The sequence below is a fragment of the Macaca mulatta genome, chromosome 3, assembly GCF_049350105.2.
Source record: "Macaca mulatta isolate MMU2019108-1 chromosome 3, T2T-MMU8v2.0, whole genome shotgun sequence".
In the NCBI taxonomy this organism is placed as follows: domain Eukaryota; kingdom Metazoa; phylum Chordata; class Mammalia; order Primates; family Cercopithecidae; genus Macaca; species Macaca mulatta.
The window spans coordinates 87,720,192-87,745,371 of NC_133408.1; the positions used below are offsets into that span (position 1 = coordinate 87,720,192).

The 25,180-nt window shown below is 39.4% G+C and overlaps 1 protein-coding gene across 10 annotated transcripts in view; it reads right to left on the bottom strand.

The window, feature by feature from the left end:
* Positions 1–25,180, bottom strand: part of SUGCT (succinyl-CoA:glutarate-CoA transferase) — a 748,045-nt gene that overhangs the window by 127,121 nt on the left and 595,744 nt on the right. For 6 of the 10 annotated variants that reach the window (XR_013415381.1, XM_015133677.3, XM_077996909.1 and 3 more), the window contains one exon: positions 19,942–20,052. The exons of the other annotated variants lie outside the window; for them this stretch is intronic. Coding sequence is in view for 5 of the 6 variants with exons in the window: in XM_015133677.3 (XP_014989163.3) it covers positions 19,942–20,052 (111 nt within the window). In the remaining variant the exon portion in view is untranslated. The remainder of the gene's footprint in view (positions 1–19,941; positions 20,053–25,180) is intronic. 10 annotated transcript variants of the gene reach the window in all.

The window sequence follows — 25,180 nt, forward strand, 5'->3', positions numbered from 1 at the left end:
TATTTTAGGAAGGAGCCTATGTGACCAGGCCTGGGGGAGATAATATTGATAAGTCAGAGCTCAGTCACTGATAACTTTGTGGGCAAGTGACCCTTTGGATGTGCCAAGAGATGTTATCAGGGAGAAAGGGTTGAGTCATGTATATGTAATTCTGGCTTACACTAGTTGGAGTGTGGGGCAGAGGGGTAGAGATGGAAATACATAGAAACTAAAACGAAGGGACATGAGTCCAGTCAGGAGTCAAGCCTGAACGTCTCTCAGACACATTTGTGTTCCCAGCTGACTTGGCTCACAATTTCTTTTTTGTTTGTTTTTATGAGATGAAGTCTCGCTCTGTTGCCCAGGCTGGAGTGCAGCAGCGCAATTTCAGCTCACCTCTGCCTCCTGGGCTCAAGTGATTCTCCTGCCTCAGCCTCCCAAATAGCTGGGATTACAGACACGCGCCACTATCCCTGGATAATTTTGTATTTTTAGTAGAGTGGGGGTTGCACCATGCTGGCCAGGCTGGTCTCAAACTCCTGACCTCAAGTGATCCACCCACCTTGGCCTCCCAAAGTGCTGGGGTTACAGGCGTGCTGGCTCACAATTTCAATCAAGTGTCATCAACCTGCCTTACAGACACACTGTTTCAGCATGGATATCACACTATCACATCTCAACACCCAACCAGAAAAGTGGTTCCTGCCTCTGCCCTGCTTGAGTATCAGGGAGAGTGCTGCCTTCAGAGTTCCAGCTGTGTGGTGTGTCTTCTTATTCAGATCTAGGCTTTATCTTTTGGGCCTGACACTTGACACTGCCACTCTGGTTTGGACATTTTGCTTTTGCTCACAATAAAGACTTTCCTTGAGGTTGAACCTATGTCCAATGCCCACCTCACTTTGCCTAGTCCTTGAATCCAACCTTACACTGCCCATAACAGGTTGAATAATGGTCATCCAAAGATCTCAAGTCCCACTCCTAGATTATGTTACCTCATTTAGAAAAAGAGTCTTTTCAGATGGGATTAAATGAAGGATTTTAAAATGGTGCAATTACCCTGGATTATGGGAGTGAGCCCCAAATGCCATCACCAAGTGTTCTCATAAGAGAGGCAAGGGGAGATGTCGCAGCTACACAGAAGGGGAAGCAGCAACATGACCAGCCAGATAGGGAATGGAGTGATGCTGCCACAAGCCAAGGAACGCCTATAGCCTCAGAAGCTGGAAGAGAAAGTAAAGATTCTCCCCTAAAGCCTTCAGAGAGTGCAATGCTGCCAACACCTTCATTTTGAATTTTTGGCCTCCAGAACTGTGAGAGAATAAATATCTGTCCCTTTAAGCCGTCTGGTTTGTAGTAACTTGTTACAGCAGCCCTAAAACAAACTGTATCCTAGCTCCCGAGATATACCCACATAGATTATCAGGAGCTAGAATTCTGTTTAATTCATGTACCCCTATCTAAACAAATAACCCCTCCATTTAAAAAACAAACAAAGACCCGAATCAGTCCAAAAGAGACTGACTTGCTACATAATGCAGAAAGGAATATTTCGAGCAGCACATAATCACGATGAAGTCAACTAGATGGTATTCTATTGCAACTATTTTCATAAAGAAATATTATTGTTTTTATCCTATGTTTCACCCTTTTGGTACTAACTTTGTCACTCTCAATAACTTGGAAAAACTTAAAACCAAATACTGTTTTCACACCAAATTTACATTTCTTCCACTTTAGCGATGTGTTTATGCAAATGACCTGAACTCAGGCACAGGTTGGTGATTCCTAGGGTGGGGCGAGTAGGGGTGGGGGTGGTGTGCACCATGTAAATGCAGATTCATGCTATCCTCACTCTTTTGATTCATTTCTAAGACATAATTATTTTCTGAGGATTCCTGAAATTGACTTTCTCAAGTTTTTCTTTCAAGTATAAAGGATAATTGATAATGTTATTTTTTCCTATAAATAAGAATATTCCAAAACCAAAATAAGGAGATTAGGAACAGGTATTTCAAAGAATCCTGATCTTATCTAAAATAATTGTGGACTAGTAGAGGGAACACCTACCAATTTTGGTTCTGGCACTAATCAGATGAGAGGGGTTGAGTAAAATTCTTGTAACTTCTCTGGACTTCTGTCTCTGCATTTTTAAAAACTGCACTATTATGATTGACCATGTAGCCTTGTTAAGATAATTAGATGAATTGAAATACTTTCACCTAAACACCCTTGAGAAACTGTCAAGGTCAATAGGGCCACCCAAAACTCATTGTCACCCTTCCTCACACCTGCTCCTACCAAATTCCCTACTGACCACTAGCACTCCCATTCACTCAGTTTCCCATGTCTCACACCTGGGAAATCTCCTTGACTTTGTCCTTTCTAACAACTTGCCACTTTTGTCCTTCAGTCAAGTTAAATTCCTTACCAAGTCTATTACTTGTCCATTCATTGAAGCATTATTCACAATACCAAGATATGAAATAAATATTAGGTGTCCATTGGTGGATGCATGGCTTTTAAAAAAATTGATAGGTGTGTATACAATCGAATAATATTCAGTCTTAAAAGAGAAGGTGATTCTGTCATTTGCAACAACATGGATGAATCTGGAGGACATTATGCTAAGTAAAATAAGCCAGGCATAGAAAGACAAGTATCACATGATTACACTCATGTGTGAGATCTAAAAAAGTCGAACTCACAGAAATATAGAGTGGAATGGTGGTTGCCAGGAGCAGAGGGAGAGGGTGGTGGAGAGATATTGGTGAAAGGACACAAAATTTCAGTTAGGAGGAATAAATTCAAGAGATCTATCGTACAACATGGTGATTATAGTTAATAACAATGTATTGCATTTTGAAACACACTGGAGAGTAGATTTTAAGTGTTCTCACCCCCCAAAAAATAAGTATGTGAGGTAATGTAGATATTAATTAGCTCAACTGAGTCATTACACAATTTATGCATATTTTAAAATATCAGAGCATATGTGAGAAACATATATAATTATTATTTGTCATTAAAAAATAAAAATAGACTGGGCGTGGTGGCTCACACCTATAATCCCAGCACTTTGGGAAGCTGAGGCAGGTGGATCACTTGAGGTCAGGAGTTTGAGACCAGTCTGGTCAACATGATGAAACCCTGTCTCTACTAAAAGTACAAAAATTAGCTGGGCCTGTGGTGCACACCTGTAATCTCAGCTACTCAGGAGGCTGAGGCAGGAGGATCACTTGAACCTGAGAGGTGGAGCTTGCAATGAGCCAAGATCATGCGACTGCACTCCAGCCTGGGCAACAGAGCAAGACTCTGTCTCAAAAACAAAAATAAAACAAAACAAGAAAACAATACCATCTGAATGAACTCTCCAGCGTTCAAATCCAACTATGTCATTCCCCTGCTTCATGTTCTTCCCTGGACCCTCTGTATTAGCAGGACCCAGCCAAGCAGCCCAAGGGCACCATTTATATTTTCCTTGGCTTGCACAATGTTTCATAATCATTTTCTATCTTAATTGCCAAGATTGAAAATTTGGCGATTTCACATACAAACCCGGATTTATGAATTTCCATGAAAAATAAAAGGGTCTGGATGCAACCAGACCCTTAGATATAACCTACATGAGCTGAGAGGCAGCTCTTCTCTTTAGCAGTGGCATGTGTTTTCCTGCTTTCCACAGTACCCACCACTCTCACTGCTGGTTACCCCGTATGATTCACTCACTGATTTCATTTGCCTAGCATCTGATGGTATCTGAACTGTAACTTTTGGTCTACGAGATAAAGTCCAAAATTTAGCATGGACCAAAGGCCCTCAGATTCCTACCCTGGACTACTTTTCTCATCTCATCCAAATGCAACATCAAACACCTGTAGATTCCTGAACAACATACTCTTTCAAAAAATCTCATTGAGTTTTAATATGCTTCCACTTGCCACCACCTCTACCACACCTCCAATGTTATCTTCTTTGCAAACATGTGTCTTGCAAGACTCTACTTAAATGGCACTACTTTAGCAAAGCTTTATTTGGTCAGCTCAGAACAACTTCTGTGCTTCCTCTTCTAATGCTACACACATTACAGAATTTATGATGTTGGTTTCCAATAACCTGTGGACACATAGTCCCTGAGAAAAGGGGCCATGCTCACTGACCTTTATATCCCTAGCCTCTAGCACAGTACCTGATATATACAGGTGTTAATAACTGATGGCTAAAACAAACAAAAATGGAGTACTTATCCACTACTTAGCACGCAGCAAGTACTAATAAATTTGGTTTGACTTGGAGTAAATAATATTAGGTATCACAGACTAGAATTAAATATTAATGGATTTCATTTTGGATCCAATCAAAAGAGAAAGTAATAGCATCATAGTGTAGCGTCTGACTGTAGGCTCTAGAGTCAGACTGTACTGATTACAATTCTAGCCCAGCTACTTGTCAAAATGCTTTAATTATCTGTAAATAGGAATTTTAACCTGCTTCCAAGGATATTGAGATGATTATATGACTTACAAAATACTGAGGAGCATTTGGCACACAGCATTAAACAAATTTAGCTGATATTATTGTTATTGCAATTATCATTATGGTTATTGTTTTGTTATATAAAGCCTTCTTCATCAAGAAGTCTCCCTTATGTAGCCACTCCACAGACTGGACCTATAGAACAGCACTGTAGTGAGAAAGCTATATTCAGAGGTCTTCTATATCACTTACATATGGTAAAATATTTATATATATTCAGACAAGTCATAAAGCCTTCATTTCTCATAGATAGGTATTTGAAGAAACTCCTCCTTTTGTTCAGTTCCAATTTAGTCCTATATAAATATATGTAATTGAAGAAAAGCTATTCTAAAACCACAATAAAATACCATCTATCTATAACATATAAATATGTATATTCTTTTTTTTTTTCATTTCTTTTCTTGAGACAGAGTCTCTCTCTGTTGCCCAGGCTGGAGTGAAAGGTGCGATCTCGGCTCACTGCAACCTCTGCTTTCCCAGTTCAAGTGATTCTCCTGCCTCAGCCTCCCAAGTAGCTGGAATTATAGGCACCCACCACCACGCCCGGCTAATTTTTGTATTTTTAGTAGAGACGGTGTTTCACCATGTTGGCCAGGCTAGTCTCGAACTCCTGACCTCAGTTGATCCACCCGCCTCAGGCTCCCAAAGTGATAGAATTACAGGCATGAGCCACTGTATCTGGCCTAAATACGTATATCTTTAATAAGGACATAACTTTCAATGGTGAAAGAAGACATATAATTTTTACCTTGAAGGTAAAGGTGTAGATTTATATAATGGGTTTAGTCAATATATATACAAAAAAATTTATAAATACTCTTTGACTAAACAATCCTAATATTCTTCATCTTTTTTAAGGAGATAATTTTAACAAAGAAAAAAACCTTATGTGTAAAAATGCTCATCTCAGAATACTTGTAGTGTTATCTAATTGGTAAGAACCTGTCTAAAACTAGAATAATAAATAATAACACAGATATATGCTAGAACATTGAGGAAATAGTAAAATTATGTTCACAAAATTGTTTAACAACATGAGAAAGTTACTAAGTAAAAATGCATAATGTAATTTTGTGTTAATAAACTAATCCCCAATGTTAAGAGGGAAAAACTGAAAGGAAATTAACACTTCTTTCTTAATAGGCACTAGAACTACAGCATTTTCCTAGGTTTGCAAAATTCTCTTTCTGCACATAGTAACTAAACATTTCAACTTTATGACGTATGCATTCAGAATTAGACAAAGGTTACATTAAATCGACAGGTACATTGTTTATCAATGATCAAAGTTTGAAAAACTCGGTTCTAATCTGAACTGGATGGCTATATAGTGAGATAGTTATTTCTTGCTGAGCCTCAGCACAGATATCAGACATGAAGTACACAACTAAGTTTTAGGTGGAATAGTCTTCATTTGTCAATAAAGGTGTATCATAAAAAAACTATAAGGGCCTTGGAACTTGACTAAATAAAAATTGCTTACAAGAGAGGAGAATGGTCCAATGGGCTAGATTCCACAGGTGAAAATGAAGAAAGATGCTTGGCAAACAGTTTCCAAAATGCTACAGCTTTATATCAACCGAGACTAGGGAATCAACAACTGTGACTTAGAAATGCAAAAGTTAATTTGTATACCTTGGATAAGCTGAAAAATAACTTCCAGGGGACTATAATAATAGATTTCCTGCCAAACAAATCATGACACCTTTGTATATAGCATTGAAAAGTGTACTGTGAAAGGCAAAAAAAAGGAAATATCACAGGTCAAGAAATCCTTGTATAGAGAAAAAGTAACTGCCTTAGCTAACAGTGAGCAAAGGAGTCACTAATAATAACACGATACCGTGACTACTAATATATTATTCATTATTTGACAGCCCATAGGGCCTCACCTGTTTCTCCAAACACAATATACGTAGTCATTTTAGCCTTTTCAGTCACACACTACTCTGTCTCGAGAGCTTTGCTTAAGTACCTCATTCATCTTTCTCCTGCCATGCAAGTGTTATGCCTTGTTCATATATCATTCTTTGCAGTCTTAGTGCATAGTCCTTTGGCTGTGGGTCCTAACCCCTTCCCTGATGATCCCACTGTTCCTCCCATGAAAATTCTTATTCCAAGCAGCACCTCTGCAGTCAGGTACAGCGTGTGTCCTTACGGTGGCGGTAAGCCAACCCATTGTCGATGCCCTCCCAAAACAGACCTGGCAATTCGGTTGTGGCGCCTCAGCTTTTCTTTCACCCCACTCCGAATGTAGTATCTCTTCATGTGTGATTATACTGAAATATAAGATATTGGCCTTTATGAACACCTAAGAAACTGGTAAGTGTCTAAAGTATGCAGGTTAGTGCATATTAGGTAATAGAGTTGACCCTTGGACAACACAGGTTTGAGCTGCACGGGTCCACTTATGCATGGGTTTTCTCCCGCCTCTGCCACTCCGAGACAGCAAGACCAACCCCTTCTTTCTCCTCTCCCTCAGCCTATTCAATGTGAAGATGCTGAAAATGAAGACCTTTATGATAATCCACTTCCACTTAAGGAATAGTAAATATATTTTATCTTCCTTGGGATTTTCTTAATAACATTTTTTCCTCTAGCTTACTTTATATTAATAATAAGAATACAGTATATAATACATATAATACATAAAATATATGTTAGTGATTGTTTCTTATTGGTAAGGCTTCCAGTCAACAGTAGGCTAGTAATATTTGGGGAGTTCAAGTAATACAATGTGGGTGTCCTGACACCATTCCCACATAGGAACCTAATCCCCACATTGTTCAAGAGTTAACTGTAATTGCTAATATTAAGTGAGTATTTATTATGTGCCAAGATTTTATATGGATCATTTCCTGACCTGGGGCTGCCTGGTGCCAGGGCCAAAACTCTTGATGCTCATTTTATATTATCTTCTAATGACTGCCTTCCTGATTGCAAGATTCTCTAATACTTCCCTAGGAGCTCCTTCCTGTCACTCTCTACAAAGTTCTTTACTCTCTTACTCTTTCTGGTGTGTCTGTCTAAAAAATAGATATCCTTAAAAATCAAGGCTATAAAAGGGTTTGAGGCAAGATAAATAGGCAAAATCCGATTTCTCCATGAAAAGAGTCTAGGATTTTCATCAAGAACACAGTGATTCTGGGAACTACAGATTTGTATTAACTCTGCTGAGAAATGGGATTTTAAGGTAGGTACAAACAATTAATTACAGGGTTTCAAGAGATTACCATTAGGAGGAAGCATATGAGCTTCCTCACAGGAGACAAACGTACTGGTGAGTTTGAATAGTGAAAAGAGAGTAAAAAGAAAAAAAAAAAAGGAAAATAGAGGTCACTACTGCTCAATGTCTATTATGACTCTCAATGTGTTATGTTGGCCACCTATGTAATAGGTAGAATTTCATCTAGAAGGAGAAACTTAAAAGGAAATATGAACACACAGAAACTCAAAAGATTAAAAGTGGGCAAAGGTTCATGGAAAATGCATTGTGTCATTTGGATATTAGGATTCAAAGAAGATAGTTTCAGATAATGCATACCATAAAAGTATACTCTAAAGAAAGAAGGTCAAGCATTTTTCATTTATTCATTCAAAATGAAGAGTCCTCTATATTACTGCTCGGCACACTAGCAATGTATAAAAATCCTCTAGAGAATTGGCTTAGGAGTTCTGCATTCCTCAGACTACAGGTGATGCTGATGCTTCCAGAACTCATTTTAAGTAGCAAAATTCTACATTCTATAACCACTTGAGAACACTACCATATGTGTAAGTCCTGGGAAGAGAAAGCAAGGCCAGGCCTCAATGAGGAGTGGGGAACAGGATCTGAAAGGAGCTCCACGACAGCTCCTGTCTCAGCAAGCACTCCTCTTGTCCAGCATTTCTAACTCTCAACTGTTTTGAGTACTCCTAGAGTTTTTACATGGCCATAAAAATGGGCTACTGGCAAATGCATCAAAGGCCCCTTCTACAGTGGCAGAATAGATGTTTAAAAGGAATTTCCTTTTTGTTTCCTCAAACCTTAAATAGCAATGTTTGTCAAAGTTTTATCTGTTTCTAATTTGACTTTTTAAAAAATAAAGGATATAGAGTTGGTTCCCATAGAAATTTAGTTTTCATACATGACATAAATATACATATGTAACTTATATGTGTGTATATATATATTTAAAATATATATTATATATAAACACTTACATATAATACATATCCAAATTGCACTGTACTAAATTCAGAAGAGAGAATAGTAAACCACTAACTGTGCTTAGATCTCAGGTTCTAGGACATTACATTTCACCCCAGACCCCCAGACCTTCTTGATAAGAGATGGAAATGCCACATAGACACAAATAGGGTCAGATGTGGCAATGGTCATTTGCAATGTCCTCCTACTTGATAGCTCCCCCATGTGAAGAAATTTCCCTTGTATGTCTTATTTTCTCCGATTAAGGGAACAGTATAGGCAATCATGTGTTCATTTTTTTTTTTTTGCCTTAATTTAGAGTTAAGTCCAGTTCTCAAATGATCTCATACCAGACCTTGGTCCTTAGCATAAATATCTTTTCATTTTCTTCACATGGTGTCTAGTCTCATTTTTTCTGATCTTAATTGTATTGTTCTGTTTCACATGTGTTTCTTATAAACTGCCTTGAATCCTTTTGAGAAATAGACAGGAAATACATAAATATTGATCCATTTGTTGATTCAACCAGCAGTTTCCAAGGGCCTGTTAGGTGGTAGGAAGTGGTGATAGAGGTGAACAAGATCCCATATTATGAAGATGCAGACAGTAAGCAGACAATTGTGGTGTACAGTGGTTAAGGGCTGAATATCTTCAATATGTGTCTGAATTAATGGGATGTAGTATGAAAAATAAGTAACTCTAGTGTTTTCTGGAAAGTCATACTTTTGTTTTTTTCACCAAAAAGTTAGTCTTAAAAACAAATTAGAAATTTCCTGTGGTTTCGTGATTTAATTCAAAGTCAGAATCACAAGTAGAAGTCCATTAGAAGAAATTAGTAGCAGAAGCTGTTCCAGTTAAGTCAAAGTCAACCTCATTCTTCTTTAGAGAACTGGGACTTCAAAGAGACAGAATATTCCAGAGGCTAAGCAGTCATCTGCTCCATTATTTGTGGAGGAATTCGTGCATTTTGTATATTTCTGCAAATAGATGCAAAAAGGAAAGAAAAAGCCACAGCCGCTACACCCGCTGGAAAGGGGAAAGATATGGAGAAAGAGAAGAACACTGCTAAACACCACTAGAGTGGGTACAGAAGCAGCCACTCCCACAGCCATCCTCTCCTTTCAAACTTGTGTCAACTGCTGAGGAAACTCAGATCGGAGAAGTCAAGTCACTTTCAAAGGTCACAAAGAAACGGTGGGACCAAGATTCTAGTTCACATTTATCTCCCGCTAAAATTAGAGATTGTGTATACAGAGCCAGCTGAGTGCCTAAGGTCCAGCCTCATATAAAGGCATCTGGTGTGCTTATGAAGCAGTATGACCTCCAGTTTTACAAAGCACAAAGCTTTGGAAGCACTTTGTCATTTTAGTTAAGTAGAAGTTTCAATAGTCCTGTAAGAAAAGTTCATGAAAACTCTGCCAGTTTGCTTTCTGTATTTGGACTCCAAGCTAGCTGATCTCGGAAGCAAATCACTTACACAGCACTATTGGTAGATTCATTTCAGATGGCAAACATAACTTGAGAGTACAGATGTTGTTTATGATTTATAGGGTTTATAAATAATGTTATCAGATTGAAGTATATCGCTTCAATGTGTCACACAGACATTTTATTGACCAAGAAAAAAAAAATACTTCACCTCAAAGGGGCAGTTTGAAAGGATATGATAAGACAACAGAAGTAGCAATATGGTAATTCAGCTTAGAGAAGAAACAGATAAGTATTGAACATTATATTAAAATGTATTTCCCAAAATATGTATAACTATTATATATCAGTAAAAAATAATAAAATAAAATAAAGCTATAGTGGACAAACCATGAAGTTTTAGAAGGCTCACTCCATTTTTTGTCTGAGCTAATGTGATTTGAAAACAGCCAGTGGAAAAGCAAAAAAGTCCATTTTCATGCAACTGGCTTAACTGCTTTTTGGAGTTGACTATATTTGGTCTAAAACTGACTGTTTTCTCATTGAATGAGCCAACATTCCCAAGGAGCGGTTAAATGAACTATATCGCCACAGCATGAGAATGGCTGAGCACTGCACCAAGGTCTATTTTCACTTGATTATATGTGTATTTATTATGTAAAAATAGAGCAAAATATGACTCTGCCAAGAGACTCCCCTACGTTATAGTATAAGCGTGAGCAAGGATTTCTTTAAATTGCAGAGCTGCATGCTTGCTTTGTTTTCACAGCTGTCAGCCTTTTTTCATGCTGAAAATTTTTCCCCAATTGGTTGTTATTCATCATACTTATTATTTAGGAGAATTGACTGGTAGCAAAATGTGCTTGTTGGCAACTCCAAAAGAGGAAGTCCTCTACCCTGTCAATTTGTGGTGGATGAAATCATTCAAAACTGTTAAAAAAAAAAAAAAAAACAACTTACTGGGAGAATGGTCCAAACACAGGCCAGCTTTCCTCATATTTAAATGGATAGGTTTTCTTCCTTTGGTTGAAGGTTTCTATAAGACCTTCTTTCATCTGGGACCAGAAGATATGGATGCAATACTAAAATCTCCCATGAAAGGACATTCTTGAAATGTGTCCAACTCTAAAAGTCTCATTGGGAATCATATTTTCAACTTCAAGCTATGAAAAATGAAGTTGCAAAGCTACTGTCCCTTCACAGATTGTACACATATGCATAAACAGAGATAGAAGAAACTTCATCTCCACTGTAGCAACTGCAAACTAGAAGACATATTCCTCAGAGGCAAAGAATGTTCATCCTAAAACAGGAACAGAATGAAGCCACTTAAGAAAATGGTCAATTATGGAATGTTCTGTGCATAAGTATGTCCATTAATTAAGAAATGAACTGAAATTTCTAGTGGATTTCATAATGGCCACCAACCAGCTGCCAGTTGGCTGTAGCTTGGTGACAGATGGTAGTGACTGATCTGGACGAGATTTGACCTAGAGATAGTCCATCATTTATTAAATTGTAGTCTCAAATAAAATTCCATGCATTGCAGCATTTCACCATTATGTCTCACAGTGAGATCCTCTGAGAGCATTGCTTATCTGCCGCCACTGTTGCAGACAGCAAACTATTCAAAGGGCTTAAATATAACACTCAGTAAAGAAAGTTCATAATAACTCTCAGGAGATGAAAAAAAACAATGCAACTCAAATGACTGTCGCTTGAATGAGGCATAGTATAAAATGGGAGCTCTGTTTCATGCTAATCTGGTTACCTCCCAGCATTGAGATTTACATCCTCCCTTCCTTCAAAAAAAAGAAAAAAAAATCAAGGAGGTTCTCATTTACACAGCAACAGGCAGATAGTGGACTCTTCAGGTTCTGCTTTAATCCATCAACACATTCTCAAAGTGAAAAGAGCTGCTACAGACTGGCTCCAGAACCTGCTTACTTAAGGCTCTTGCATGAACAGGTCACTGGAGTGGGCACATCAAAAGTTCCAATTGCCATGACCAGACTCTTGTTTCCTCAATGTTTGAGTATTTCAAAAAATTAACCTTATGTGCTTTTGGAAGATAAGTTTCTTAAAGACCAGGAAAAATAACCTGAATCTTACAAATCCAGGTAGAACCTAGAAATACATAGAGAAAACACAGCTCAGTGTTTTAAAATCTTCTACGTAACATGCTGTAAAGCTTTCTTCATGTTGTCAAAACACCATGCATCTTTTAGTCTCATTCAAAGATGATAAGTAAGCGATGCATTTTATTACAAAATACATACACTCAAGGAGCAAAACATGACACAGAGTGGCATCTGGCCATCTAAAGGTTATCATTTTACTTATTTCAAAGAGACAGAACACTGTTATTAGTAAACTTCATATTTAACATATTATGCTAAACTTATTTTTTAAAATTTCTTGTTTAAGCTGGAAAGAGTCTAATACTGTAGACATTCTTTCTCATACATGTCCACTGAAGGGCCCCAAATAGTAGAAAGGAGCAAACGAAGATTCTATACACATTTTGCAGAAAAGTCTACAAAGGCCTCACCATGAATAAAATTTCTTTGTATTCTCATGCTTCTTCCTAAAACTGTTCAAATTTTGCATTTGATACATAGCATCTCCATTATTCTGTGGATTAAAGTGTTTAAAATTGTTCCATTATATAAAAGTAATGCAAGATGCGGCATTTTTATGCCATAACTTTGTGAACCCCTCCATTTCCCCTTGTACCTCTTAACATTTATGTGCCTTCTGACAAATACAGATCTAACACAAATTCCTCGGTTAATAGATAAGATTACTCAGAACCAAGGAGTTTGTGACTTAACCAAGGTCATGTGACTCTAAAATCACATGAGATTAAGTGACTTACCCAAGGTCTGGCAGTGGGGGGACTAGAATCTAGGTTTCTGACTGTTGTACCGAATTGCATGTGCTCCCAGCCTGGTGCGCTGGCTCACTCCTGTAATCCCAGCACTTTGGGAGGCCGAGGCAGGTGGATCACTTGAGGTGAGGAGATCGAGACCAGCCTGGCCAACATGATCTCTACTAAAAATACAAAAACTAGTTGGGCATAGTGGCAGACACCTGTAATCCCAGCGACTCAGGAGGCTGAGACAGGAGAATCGCTTAAACCCAGGAGGCGGAGGTTGCAGTGAACTGAGATCGTGCCACTGCACACCAGCCTGGTGACAAAGTGAGACTCTGTCTCAAAAACAAAACAAAACAGAACTGCATGTGTTCTGCCTACTACTAAGTGACGTCTCACCTGAGCTCTCCGTAATCCTGTCTTTTCCCTTATGCACCTTTATTTCAGCAGCTTCGTTGCCTCTCACCTCATCTTGCCCATCAGATTCTCATCTTCATCCCAGTTCTCTCTCTGTGTGGACCCACTTCTCAACCTCATTCTGCTTTCAATTTTTCTGTTGTGGGCTTTTGCCTGGTTTTCAGTTTTGAAAATCTTTTTCCTGGTTTTCAGTTTTGCTCTTCTTGAGTTGGTGGCTTGTAGAAGTCCCACAGGTTTTAAGGCCCCCTGGCATGTGGCTCTCCGGGGCTGGCTCCAGCTGGGTATAATGCCAAAGAATCCAATGTGGGAACAACAAGCTCAACTGAAAGTCCCTGAGGGAGACGATGGTCAGGGGTGGAAAGCTGATGTGATGCACACACCAGCAGCTAGGAAAGCAGGAAACTTAAAGAATAATCGCAATAAATTAGAGATGATTAGAGACTGGAACAGAATGTGAAAAAGATTGGAATATAGCGGACTGAGGAACAGGGAAAGGAAAAGAATGGCCAGACAGTTTCAGAAAGAACAGCATGTGCAAAGTTCTATATACCAGAAAGCAGGACACAGTCAATGCCCTGAAGGATCAAAGGGGTTTCATAGAAAAGATGAGCCCAGGGAGAATGGCAGGTGCTAGATCACATATGGCTTCATAAGCTATGTCAGGGCATCGGGCTTTATCTTAAGGACAATGAAGAGATACTAAAAAGTTTAGACGTAGAATAACATGATGAAATTTGTATTTTAGGAATGTCACATATGAAATTTCCAAATTGGCCTTAATTCCTTAGGGGACTATATTCAGTTACCTTTTTTAAGTGGTCTACTTTAATATTGGCTTTTAAATTTTTATATCATATAGTCTGTGGGAAAAGATTATAAATAAATATTTGTATAGTATCTGATATATAAGAATTTGTTCCCAGAGTTTGTGGCAATAGTGTGGACACTGGCTCAGACACAAGTATGTGGAATCCATTTCAATAAGTATTATTTAAAATATTAAAAGTTCTTTTTCTGAAAAAAAAGTCAATGCAAAATCATTTTTAAATGTTTACATATACTCCTAAATCTCCAAACTGCTGGTAGTAATATTAAATGGAAGGTCAAAAGCTATTTTTCTCCCTTTTAATTGGACTATTATTAACCAGTCAGAAAGCCTAGCAGTTCATTTATCAGACAAAAAAAAAAAAAAAAAAAAAATGTATAAATGCTTGACACATGAGCCATAGCCAAAATGTTATGACTTTATTTGAATTACATTATACAGACAAAGCATGCCAATCCATCAGCCTCAAGTTACTGCCCTGTTACCTATGGAAACAGTAAGATATTTTCCTCGTTACTTAATAATACCAAATCTCAAATAAGTATCACAACATGAAAAACAGATGTTAAAATGTGACACTCAAGGTCAGCTTACACTGCATACTTGTTCATTTTTAAGTCCCGGGTTTCTTCTCAAACATTGTTTCTGAAATTTTTCACAAGATTTTGTTGGATTTGCTTGCAGAGGTTAGAGTCTTAATACACATATGAGACACAAATAGAAAATTGATTTGTTACTAATCAACACAGCAATAAAATGGGAGATACTGCTTTGCATGAAATATGATTTTATACAAATGACCAAAATCAAGAGAACAGTTTCTATTGTTATTCCAAAAACATTTTCATTTGTATTCTCCCTTTACTGTGTCAATCTTATCAGTTTATTAAAGACACATCTTTCATTTAAATAGAAAATAATTTTTCATTATTGTGCTATTATAGGCGATAATTTTTAAAAACTAAAATATGTGAATAAAGAAAAAGAAGAGAATATACTTCTCATTATGTACCATTCTCAGTAACTACCTCTAATATAAATTTAGTTCCAATATTTTTTCTATGTATTCATATCTATATAACTATGTCTATGGATATTTTCTTAGAAAAAATCCTGGAACCAAAACATGCAGTGAAGATCTTCCCATGCCAATTACTCTTCATCTACAGCATTATTTTTAAATATCAAGGATAGTGCCCTGACATAGATATGCTATAATTTATTCAACTAATCACTGATTTCTGTTAATATTTTGTTCCCAATATTTCAGTTTTATAAATATTGAGACAGTTAAATGCCTATACAGATAAAAAGGGGTCCCCAGAGAATCTGCAACCTGCCCCCACAAGAGTTTACATCAGAAGCTTTCGTGCAAACGAGGGAACCTGCCCAGGGCTTGTCTGGGCATGCCCACAGTGTACTGGAGCCCGACATGTGCCCTGGGGGAAATGGGTGGGGCCATGGGGAGTTCATACCTTATGCAGGGGAGGAGCTTGCTCTCTTCAGCTGTATGGTGACCTGGGATTCAATCTGTGAGGCAGAAAACCTGCTAGCAGGACCCTTTCTTGCTTTGCTAAGAGTTCATTTTCCTTTTTCCTCTTCGCCCAATAAATTCCATTTTCCTCACCCTTCTATCTGTCCGCGAGCCTAATCTTTCCTGGTCGTGTGTAACAAGAGCCTGCTTTTAGCTGAACTAAGGAGAAAGTTCAGCAACAATATTATGGCAGTGAACAAATATGTAGCTTAATCTTCTATGCATTCTTGATTATTTCCTCAGCATAAATTCAAGAAATAAAATTTTGTGTCAAAAGGGTGCATATTTTAAACTTTTTGGTATATAACTGCTAAAATACTGTACAAAAGTACATTCCCAGTACAGGTGAGCAGATGAAATTTTTCTATCATATTTTTTCTTCTAGATTGCTACTATACTTTGTTGATTCCAAGAGGCACATTTTTCTTTCACATTTTAACATCTTTAAAATCTAGTTATATATTACAATTTATGGTATACCATAGTTAGACTAGTGGCATTTTTTTCTTTATCATTGATACTTATAATGTTGTATCATTGAATCAATATCTGAAATCTACAAAATATATTATCTGCATTTATATACAGTGGTTGTGTTTAGTAGATACAGAGAAGTTTTAGTATTTACCTAGTGAGCTGCTTTCTTCATTGGCTTCATGTCCATGATTTCTCTGATTTTCTGTGATAAACACTTACCTTAGTTTTCTCCTTGTTATATATTACATTGAAATACTCAAAAATTACTCTTTTCACAAATGATTAGCCAATTACCCTAGTGATATTTATTGAATAGTTATTTTATGTCACATATTTAAAGCTTATTCTGTTTAAATATTACTAATCCCTTTAAACACAACAAGCATTTAATAGATAACCATAGATTCAGTAACTGAATTTGTTAAACAGAAGTAGACTTTGGAATGAGTTAAAGTTTTGAAGTAACTGTTTGGACCTTCTGCAGAGATGACAGTTGAACAGGTTAAACGTCAACCAGCCATTTGGGCTCCCTGACTTATTACTGCTCAGTCACGTTATACGTAACAGGACCCAACAAACTGAAACCTAGTATATCTTCACTAATGATGACCACTCTTCTGACCTGATGGAATCAGGGAGGAAGGAGGACTGTGCAGGGCGGGAAAGCCTTCCTGCTTCAGTATTCAACAGAATTCCACAGGAATTTACTGGCAGCCCACCAGGGTCAAGCAATATGTTAAAGTCAGGAACACGTTCCCCACCCAGCTCATCAACTGACTTCACAAGTTCCTCTTTTATAATGCCCAGGTCCAGCAATGCACTCACCTACCACTTAATAAGCAGCTTGTCTGTGCTCAGCACTAAAGACAGGCAGAGAAATAGGAAGATGTCTCTGACTTCAGGACGCCAGCTAGTGAGGAAGAAAGATAAGTCAATAACAAGTGCTACAAAATCCAATCCTTACTTTCCTGATGGAGGGGAGGGTGCAATAGGAGAACAAAGAAAACTAAGGTCCAAGAGGAAACAGGGGAGGGCGAAAAACCACAGGAAAGTGGTACGTGAACAATCACTTGGCTGATACAGAGTTAGGGGTACAGGGACTGGGAACAGCTTAACAAGCATATGGCAGGAGATGTGAGGGAGGATGTCAAAAGACAAGTCTGGGAAAACAGAAAAGGAGTCAGAAGATAGGAAGAGGAGGTGGAATTAGGACTCAGCAACTGACTGAATATGCAGGTAAAGACAGGGAGAAGTCTGGGATGATTCTTCTTTTTGTAGCTTTTATGCTTGGTAGATGCTTGTGCCCATCTACTGAGATAGAAACCACAGGAGGAGGGGCAAAGGTAAACTCAGTTTTAGACACATTGAGCTCTTTTGTTTGTACGTTTGTTTTATGGAAAACGAGGGCAACTGATGGATGGAGCATACTTTGGGTGACATTCCTTCCGTCCTGTAGTGGAAGACACTGGGTTCCTCAAGGAAGGGAGATGGGATGCCAGGGAACAGGAGAGGGGACTTTAAGAAGGTAGCAGAGGCCGGGCGCGGTGGCTCAAGCCTGTAATCCCAGCACTTTGGGAGGCCGAGGCGGGTGGATCACGAGGTCAGGAGATCGAGACTATCCTGGCTAACATGGTGAAACCCCGTCTCTACTAAAAATACAAAAAACTAGCCGGGCGTGGTGGCGGGCGCCTGTAGTCTCAGCTACTTGGGAGGCTGAGGCGGGAGAATGGCGTGAACCCGGGAGGCGGAGCTTGCAGTGAGCCGAGATCACGCCACTGCACTCCAGCCTGGGAGACACAGCGAGACTCCGTCTCAAAAAAAAAAAAAAAAGAAAAAAAGAAAAAGAAGGTAGCAGAGGCAGGCTAGATGTTCTTCTGCAATTGTACAGATGAGGTCACAGAAGCAAAACTTCCCATCCCACCCCGCATCAATACCTTTGCTGTGTTTGCTGCACTGACCATAACTGCTCATTCCCTGTTGTGTAACTGAAATGAATAGATCGTTCAATAATGCCCTATCTGTACAAATTTGGTCTATTTTAAGAGCAAAGGAGAGAGTTTATTTTTTTTAAATAATGTTTCAGTAGAATTAAAAGTGTGATTTTTATAATCCAAGTCACACCCTTACAATTTTTTTTTTTCCCGTATACAACCTTAACTCCTGGCAAGTGGAGGGCAGAGAAACCACATTCACTCTGTGTACTGACCTGTGATTTGCAGCTGAGTTTTAGGAACATGATAGAACTTCAGTATGAATTACATATTTCTACATTTAAACCAGGGTCAGAAGTGGCACTACCCAGCGTGGGAGTTCAGACTGATTAATTGCCTTCATGGAAGGAGAAAAGTATGGCTAAGAACTGTGCAAGTATTATTAAGTGTTTCATCCACATATTTCCACGTATTGTCTTGTACAGTTTGACTTGGCTAACACGCAAAAAGTTTCTAGTTTTTCCAGGGTGTTACAATCAGCTTTAAAAATGTCTAGAGTTAAATTTGCTTCTGAGAACAACTATTTGTGACTTAATTGATAAAAGCCAGTGTGAACTTTATTATTGAAGACCTATGTATTATGTAATAATTTCCTTAAATAATGGAGAAGATCTTTAAAAAGAAAAACAAAGAAAACCCACACAAGCACCTGGTTTTCATTTGGGGAGCAGGGGCTGGAGAGACGCTCTGCTCTGAGGTTAACTTCATGGCTTAAGGCAAAACTAGGAGATTTAAACAGAAACGAGCAGAACCATAGCTCTCTGTTTTTAGGGACACTTAAATAAGTATATGACAAATCTCAGAGAATCTTTTTAATTTGGGTAGGGGGTGAGTAGTTATGTTCCTTTTGTTTCTATTTTTTTGTTTTGTTTTCTTTTTTTGTTTGTTTTTTGAGACAAAGTCTGGCTCTGTTCCGTTCCCCAGGCTGGAATGCAGAGGCACAATCTCTGCTCAATGCAACCCACCTCCTGGGTTCAAGCAATTCTCCTGCCTCAGCCTCCCAAGTAGCTGAGATTACAGGTGCTCACCAACATACCTGGTTAATTTTTGTATTTTTAGTAGAGAGGGGGTTTCACCATGTTGGGAAGGCTGGTCTCAAGCTCCTGACCTCAAGTGATCCTCCTGCCTTGGCCTCCCAAAGTGCTGGGATTACAGGCATGAGCTACTGCACCCAGCCTTGTTTTCAATGATTAATATTAGCTAATGTTCTCATGGAAACTGACATAAAGTTTAAAATGTTTCTTAATTTAATAACTTCAGATTGTTTTCTACATGGCAAATGGAAGTTAGATACCAAATGATATCCCCTAATGTGGTTAAAATGCCTCTTTTCCAAAAGGGGTAAGAGAATATGAAGCAAAGTTTAATGCATGATCTGGTGGGGAGCATTGTGGGAGGGACAGGAGAGGGTAGGGACTGGAGAGAAACAGAAGGAATAATCCAAACAATTTTCTACACAACTGGTAATTCCCAGACAAACACTCAAATTGACCACAGCTAGATGTCTAAGTGCCGAGCAGGATTAGCACATGCTACAGAATATTAAGATGACATTACATCCACCTCTGTTGTGGTTAAGGTCCAAAGGTTAAACACAAATTAACAGGTGTCTGTGATTCTAGAATGCCTTGGTAGGACTTGCAAGGCAGTGGGGAAAACTGGTTTTGTAACCCTTAACCCAACACCTACCTCATGGGTAAAAGGTGATTGGAATACAGCGGCGTTTCTTGTGATAACACCCCTGACCAGGGATGTACAAAGGAACTGCTTCTTCCTGCCCTCAAGTTTAATCAAAGAGGCCTGCAGAAGATAATCAAGAAAAGATGGGAGGGTTATCGTATCTACAGGACTTAGAGGGGGCTGAGGAAATGCTAGGAGGCCAGGCACAGGAGAGGCACTGTCTGAGCCCAGAGCCCTGCAGGAGGACTTTCTGAGGGGAAGAAGAACAAAACTGCCCTATCTAGGAGAGGGTCGGCCTGCAGCAGTCTCCACCCCAGAGAAGGCCTGCACCAGACTACATAGCTCCAGTCAGGGGAGGCTTCTCCTGTCCTTGCATCTACTCTGCTGTGTCCCTCTCCTGACAGGTAATTGGGACCAGGGGTGCAGGACAAGTGACAAGTGAGGAAATGGAACAGAAGCCAACCGCATCCCCTCCTCCTCCCTCCACTACAGACTTCTGAATTGAAGTGGGCCACTGATGGAAAAAAATAGAAGCTTTCATTCTAAAGTAGTTCAGAGATTTTGCTATTCCACCATATTAATGTAAGAATTACATTTTAGACAAGTCTTGTGACCGAAAGGGATGTGGAAGACGTTTTACTATCAAGTCACTAAAAAAGTTCTGGGATGGGCCCAACATCGAGAGGCAGGAAAATCTAAAGGTTTCAAAAGAATAAAATAATGGCAGCGCACTCTGAATTCTGCTCCTTAAGTTTAACTCTATGGAGATGTGAGGCCTGCATATGGCAAGGGCCCCCTGTGGCCTCAAGTAAGAGACTCCATCCTCCTCTGAGGTATATTCAGAGGCTGAATGTTGAAATGTTGGATTCGACATCCCTTTCTGGAAAGACAGCAATTAACTGGTAGTTCTAATAAATACTTCAAAAGAAACAAATACATTTCCTTTTTTTTTTTTTTTTGGCCAGCATTTCAAGTAAAAGCTGCATACTCAAGACAGATTTTATATAATCCTAAACTCTTTTTCTCTACAGAGGCAATTGGTAGTTTTCCTTCCATATTGCATTATGCTCCAGGAGGTTTGCACAACATCCTATAACAAATTATGGTGAAAAATCAACTTTCATGTGAAACATATAATGTGAGATATATGCTGCTTTCCAGCTCTGCCTGATGCAACACAATATGCTTTATTTGGCTAGAAAATACAGCTGAATCTGTTCCTATAAAATTACTTGTGGTTAAGAGGAGGTAGGTTATATTTTTCTATCAGATCTCACCTATCGACTTCACTGTTAGCATTGCTCCTTTAACAAATACCATTCCTAAAATTTACAAGATGAATGTTTAGTAATCCATACAAACAATTTGAATATTCAAACATGGATCCATCATTCAAAACCCCTATTTACTAAGCAAAGAAGCTGTAGTCTACATACCACAGAGAGCAACAAAGTCAAAGTCAGTTTCAAGTGCCAGCTATTATGGTTGGGCCGCCTTCTAAGTCAACTAGGCTTCCAGAGGCGCAGTTTCCTCATCTTTGATATGGACCTCACTTCCAGAGCCATGGGAAGAACTGAGTGAGAGTGAGGATGTGAATGCCTCTGCCACGCTGTAAGTACTACCTAAGTGCGGGCCAGCCATCCTGTTCTGTACATGTCAAGGCATGAGCCATCCAGGGAACCCAAAGACCCATGAGACTGGATACTGTGCTCAGAGTTTACAAACCTAAAATCTAGTTGAGGATACACAGAAACATTTTAACAATGATTTCAAGGTTCAAATATAAACAGAATTCACAAAACAGTATAAATTCAATGAGTGATTCCAATAGTTAGTGATAAGGTTCCACAGAGGGCAGCGAACTCCGTGGGCAGCAGTGCTGAAGTTTCAAAAGGATGGAGGAATAGAGGTCTATGGGGAGGATTGGATAGGAAAGAGAAACGGGTATGGCAGTTTTTAATACAGAGGTTGCAAACTAACAGCTCCATTATCAAATTTCACAACAAAATCCTGATTTCCAGCTTTTCTTTTCTTTCTTTTCTTCTTTTTTTAGAGATGGAGTGTTGCTCTGTTTCCAGGCTGGAGCACAGTGGTGCCATCTCGGCTCACTGCAACCTCCGCCTCCCGGGTTCAAACGATTCTCCTGCCTCAGCCCCCCAAGCAGCTGGGACTACAGGTGCGCGCCACCATGCCCAGCTAATTTTTGTATTTTTAGTAGAGATGGGGGTTTCACCACATTGGCCAGGCTGATCTCAAACTCTTGACCTTGTGATCCACCCGCCTTGGCCTCCCAAAGTGCTGGGGATTACAGGTGTGAGCCACCGCGTCTGGCCTTCAGCTTTTCCTTTAACCCCAGGGGCTGGGTCAGAGTTGCTGTCTGAAGAAAAGTTGTCCTCTCTAGGGCAGCGCAGTGGTCGCTTCTCTTGAGTTTCTCACACCTGTTGGCCTTCACTTTCTGCTCTTCCCTGCCCAGCCCTGGTAGGCATGTGGGATTGCTCGTCTCTGATTTAGAAGTTTCACTAACCTTGGTAAACAGTGCTCCAGACTTAAGTGAACATCAACCTACTCAGGCAACCACACTGTACTCCTGATTCCTTCCTTTACCCCAGTCCACTGGCAGCAACTTATCCTGTAACACCTTAACGCCTGCATTTCACACTCTAAACGCAGAGAAACTACAGGCAAACCTTGAGTTTATTTTAGATGGCATCTTTTCAAATAAAAACCCCCCAAGGTAATTTTCTTAAATTAAGATCTCATGGGAAAAAATAAATTAACCAATAATAAAACCTCTGATGAGCCCTGGGGTTGATCTTTCAATAAGTGGATAATTATTTGCTGGGCTCTCCACTCAAATAAAATTATCTAGTTGCAGCATCTCTTTTTTTTCCTAGACTAGTTAATAATGTGATTATAAAGTTTTTCTCATTTGTTTTTCTTTAGGTATGATTTTAGAAATCTCTCTCACACTTGATTGCACACATACAGACACACACATCTTTAAAACTACCCTTTTTAGCCGGTGCCTTGGCTCACATCTGTAATCCCAGCACTTTGGGAGGTGGAGGCGGGCGGATCACGAGGTCAAGAGATCGAGACCATCCTGGCTAACATGGTGAAACCCCGTCTCGACTAAAAATACTAAACAAAATTAGCCAGGCGTGGTGGCCTACTCGGGAGGCTGAGGCAGGAGAATGGCGTGAACCCGGGCGGCGGGACTTGCAGTGAGCTGAGATCACGCCACTGCACTCCAGCCTGGGCAACAGAGCAAGACTCCATCTCAACAACAACAACAAAATAATGAAAATAAAACTACCCTTTTTATGAAGATCTAGAGGAGTGAGAATGAAGGAGGAGGAAGTGGATGAAGAATTCCAAAGATAAGTTCTCTGGGGTAAAATATTAACAGCTTTACGTCCCTCAGTGCCCCTGACTCACCATCTATAAAACAGAGGCTGGGGTTATATCTATATTATTTCCATAAACTGAAATGGATCACAAATAATTTGTTCCTAATACCTGTAGAATAAAAATTTACAAATGGCTTGTTTCTCAGTAAGTAAAAGCAACTTCAAGGTTATGTCTGTAAAAATGTATCTCCTCTGTCTTCCATTCTACAGCATTTTCTGGAATGAGAAAGAAAGAGGTGGTCCGCCATATAGTTAACATGCAGAGAATGTTTCATAACCCAGAGAGAGATGCGGTCAGTACAGTGAAGAGTGGGAACTTTGAAGCGAGGAGTAATATCTAGGAATTCTTCTTTAGGAAGTTAGCTGGGTGCTGTCCCTAGTTTATGTACAGCCCTGTCCTTTCCTCAAGAAAATTTCAATAAAGACCTATGTTGCTTCCAATGCTGTTTAGGGTAAAATTTGTGTTTCTTTTGTCTGAGAATCTCTTCAAGGCAATCTTCAGAATGCTATAACCAGTGGTTCTCGAAGTTGGTTCCTAACCCCTGACTAGCAGCAGCAGCACCTGGGAATTTGTTGAAATTAATCTTTGAGCTTCACCCCAGATCTGTTAGAAATTCTGGCAGTGAAGCCCCACAATATATATGTAGTTTAAGTCACCCTCCAAGTGATTTTCATGCACACTGAAGTTTGAGAACTGCAGCTATCACCTATAGTGAGTAACCATTACAGAGAAACCATCTGTAGTAGAGGCTATTGGTACCACCGATTCAGATCTTCCTGACCAGCCAATGCACTTGTACTCTGGCTGCTTGGAGGAATACAGCTGAGGGTTTACACCTGTGTCCTTCTCCTGTTACTTCTCCATGGTTGGCAGAACAAGGAGAGATGCCTGGGAAGCCAACTACCCACAACCCTGGGTTGGCAATGACATAAGGTACTTAAGCCTGAACTCTCTGCAGGGCAATACAGCCCTGTGAGCCTGGGAACCAGGCCAAGGCTAGACTTTGCCTAAGACCATATCCTTGTAGATCCTCCTCCTTCTCTATCTTGCTCTCCTCACTCTCTTACAGGATTTCCCTGAAGACTGCTTCCTCATTAAATCCTGTGCACATGAATCCACTTCTCAAGTCTGCTTCTAGGGAAATAGACTAAGATATGACTAATTGTTGTGTAATTACTTACGAAACTTTTCTTAGGGTGATAATGGATGGGACTAGTTATTGTTTGGTGGGGAAGAGTTAACAAATGAGGGAATACCCATAGGAGTCATCAAAAATGCATCATACAACATTGTGTACTCTGGCACTGCAAAAATAAAGGTTGAAAACTGGTGGATCACATGATCTCTATTGACTTTTCTAAAATTTATGTCATCATAATTCCTGACAGTGAATAAGAGATACTTATGGTACAATTTTGTGACAGGAAGTTCCAAGAAGGGCAAGTACTCATATTTACTAACAAAATAATTCATTGAACAAATGTTTACTGCTCCTCTATGTTCTAGGCACTGGGACCTCTATGGTAAACTCTACAGGCAAAGCCTCTACCCTCAAGGAGCTTCCATCTTGATCAGAGAGACTGGCAATAAACAGATGAATACATGTAATCTGATATAGAGAGGTGAGAAATCCTATGGACCAAAAGAAAGAAGCAGAAGGCGATACAGTGTGATAACTGGGGGTGGGGGTTGGAGAGTGCATTGAAGGGGTGATATTTGAGCAAGCAGTGACTGCAGTAAGAAAAGCTATGAGGATATCTAGAGTGCTCAGGTGGAAGCAACAGCAAGTATAAGACCTGAGGCAGGGGCTTGCTTGCTTAGCAAGGGAGTCAGTGGC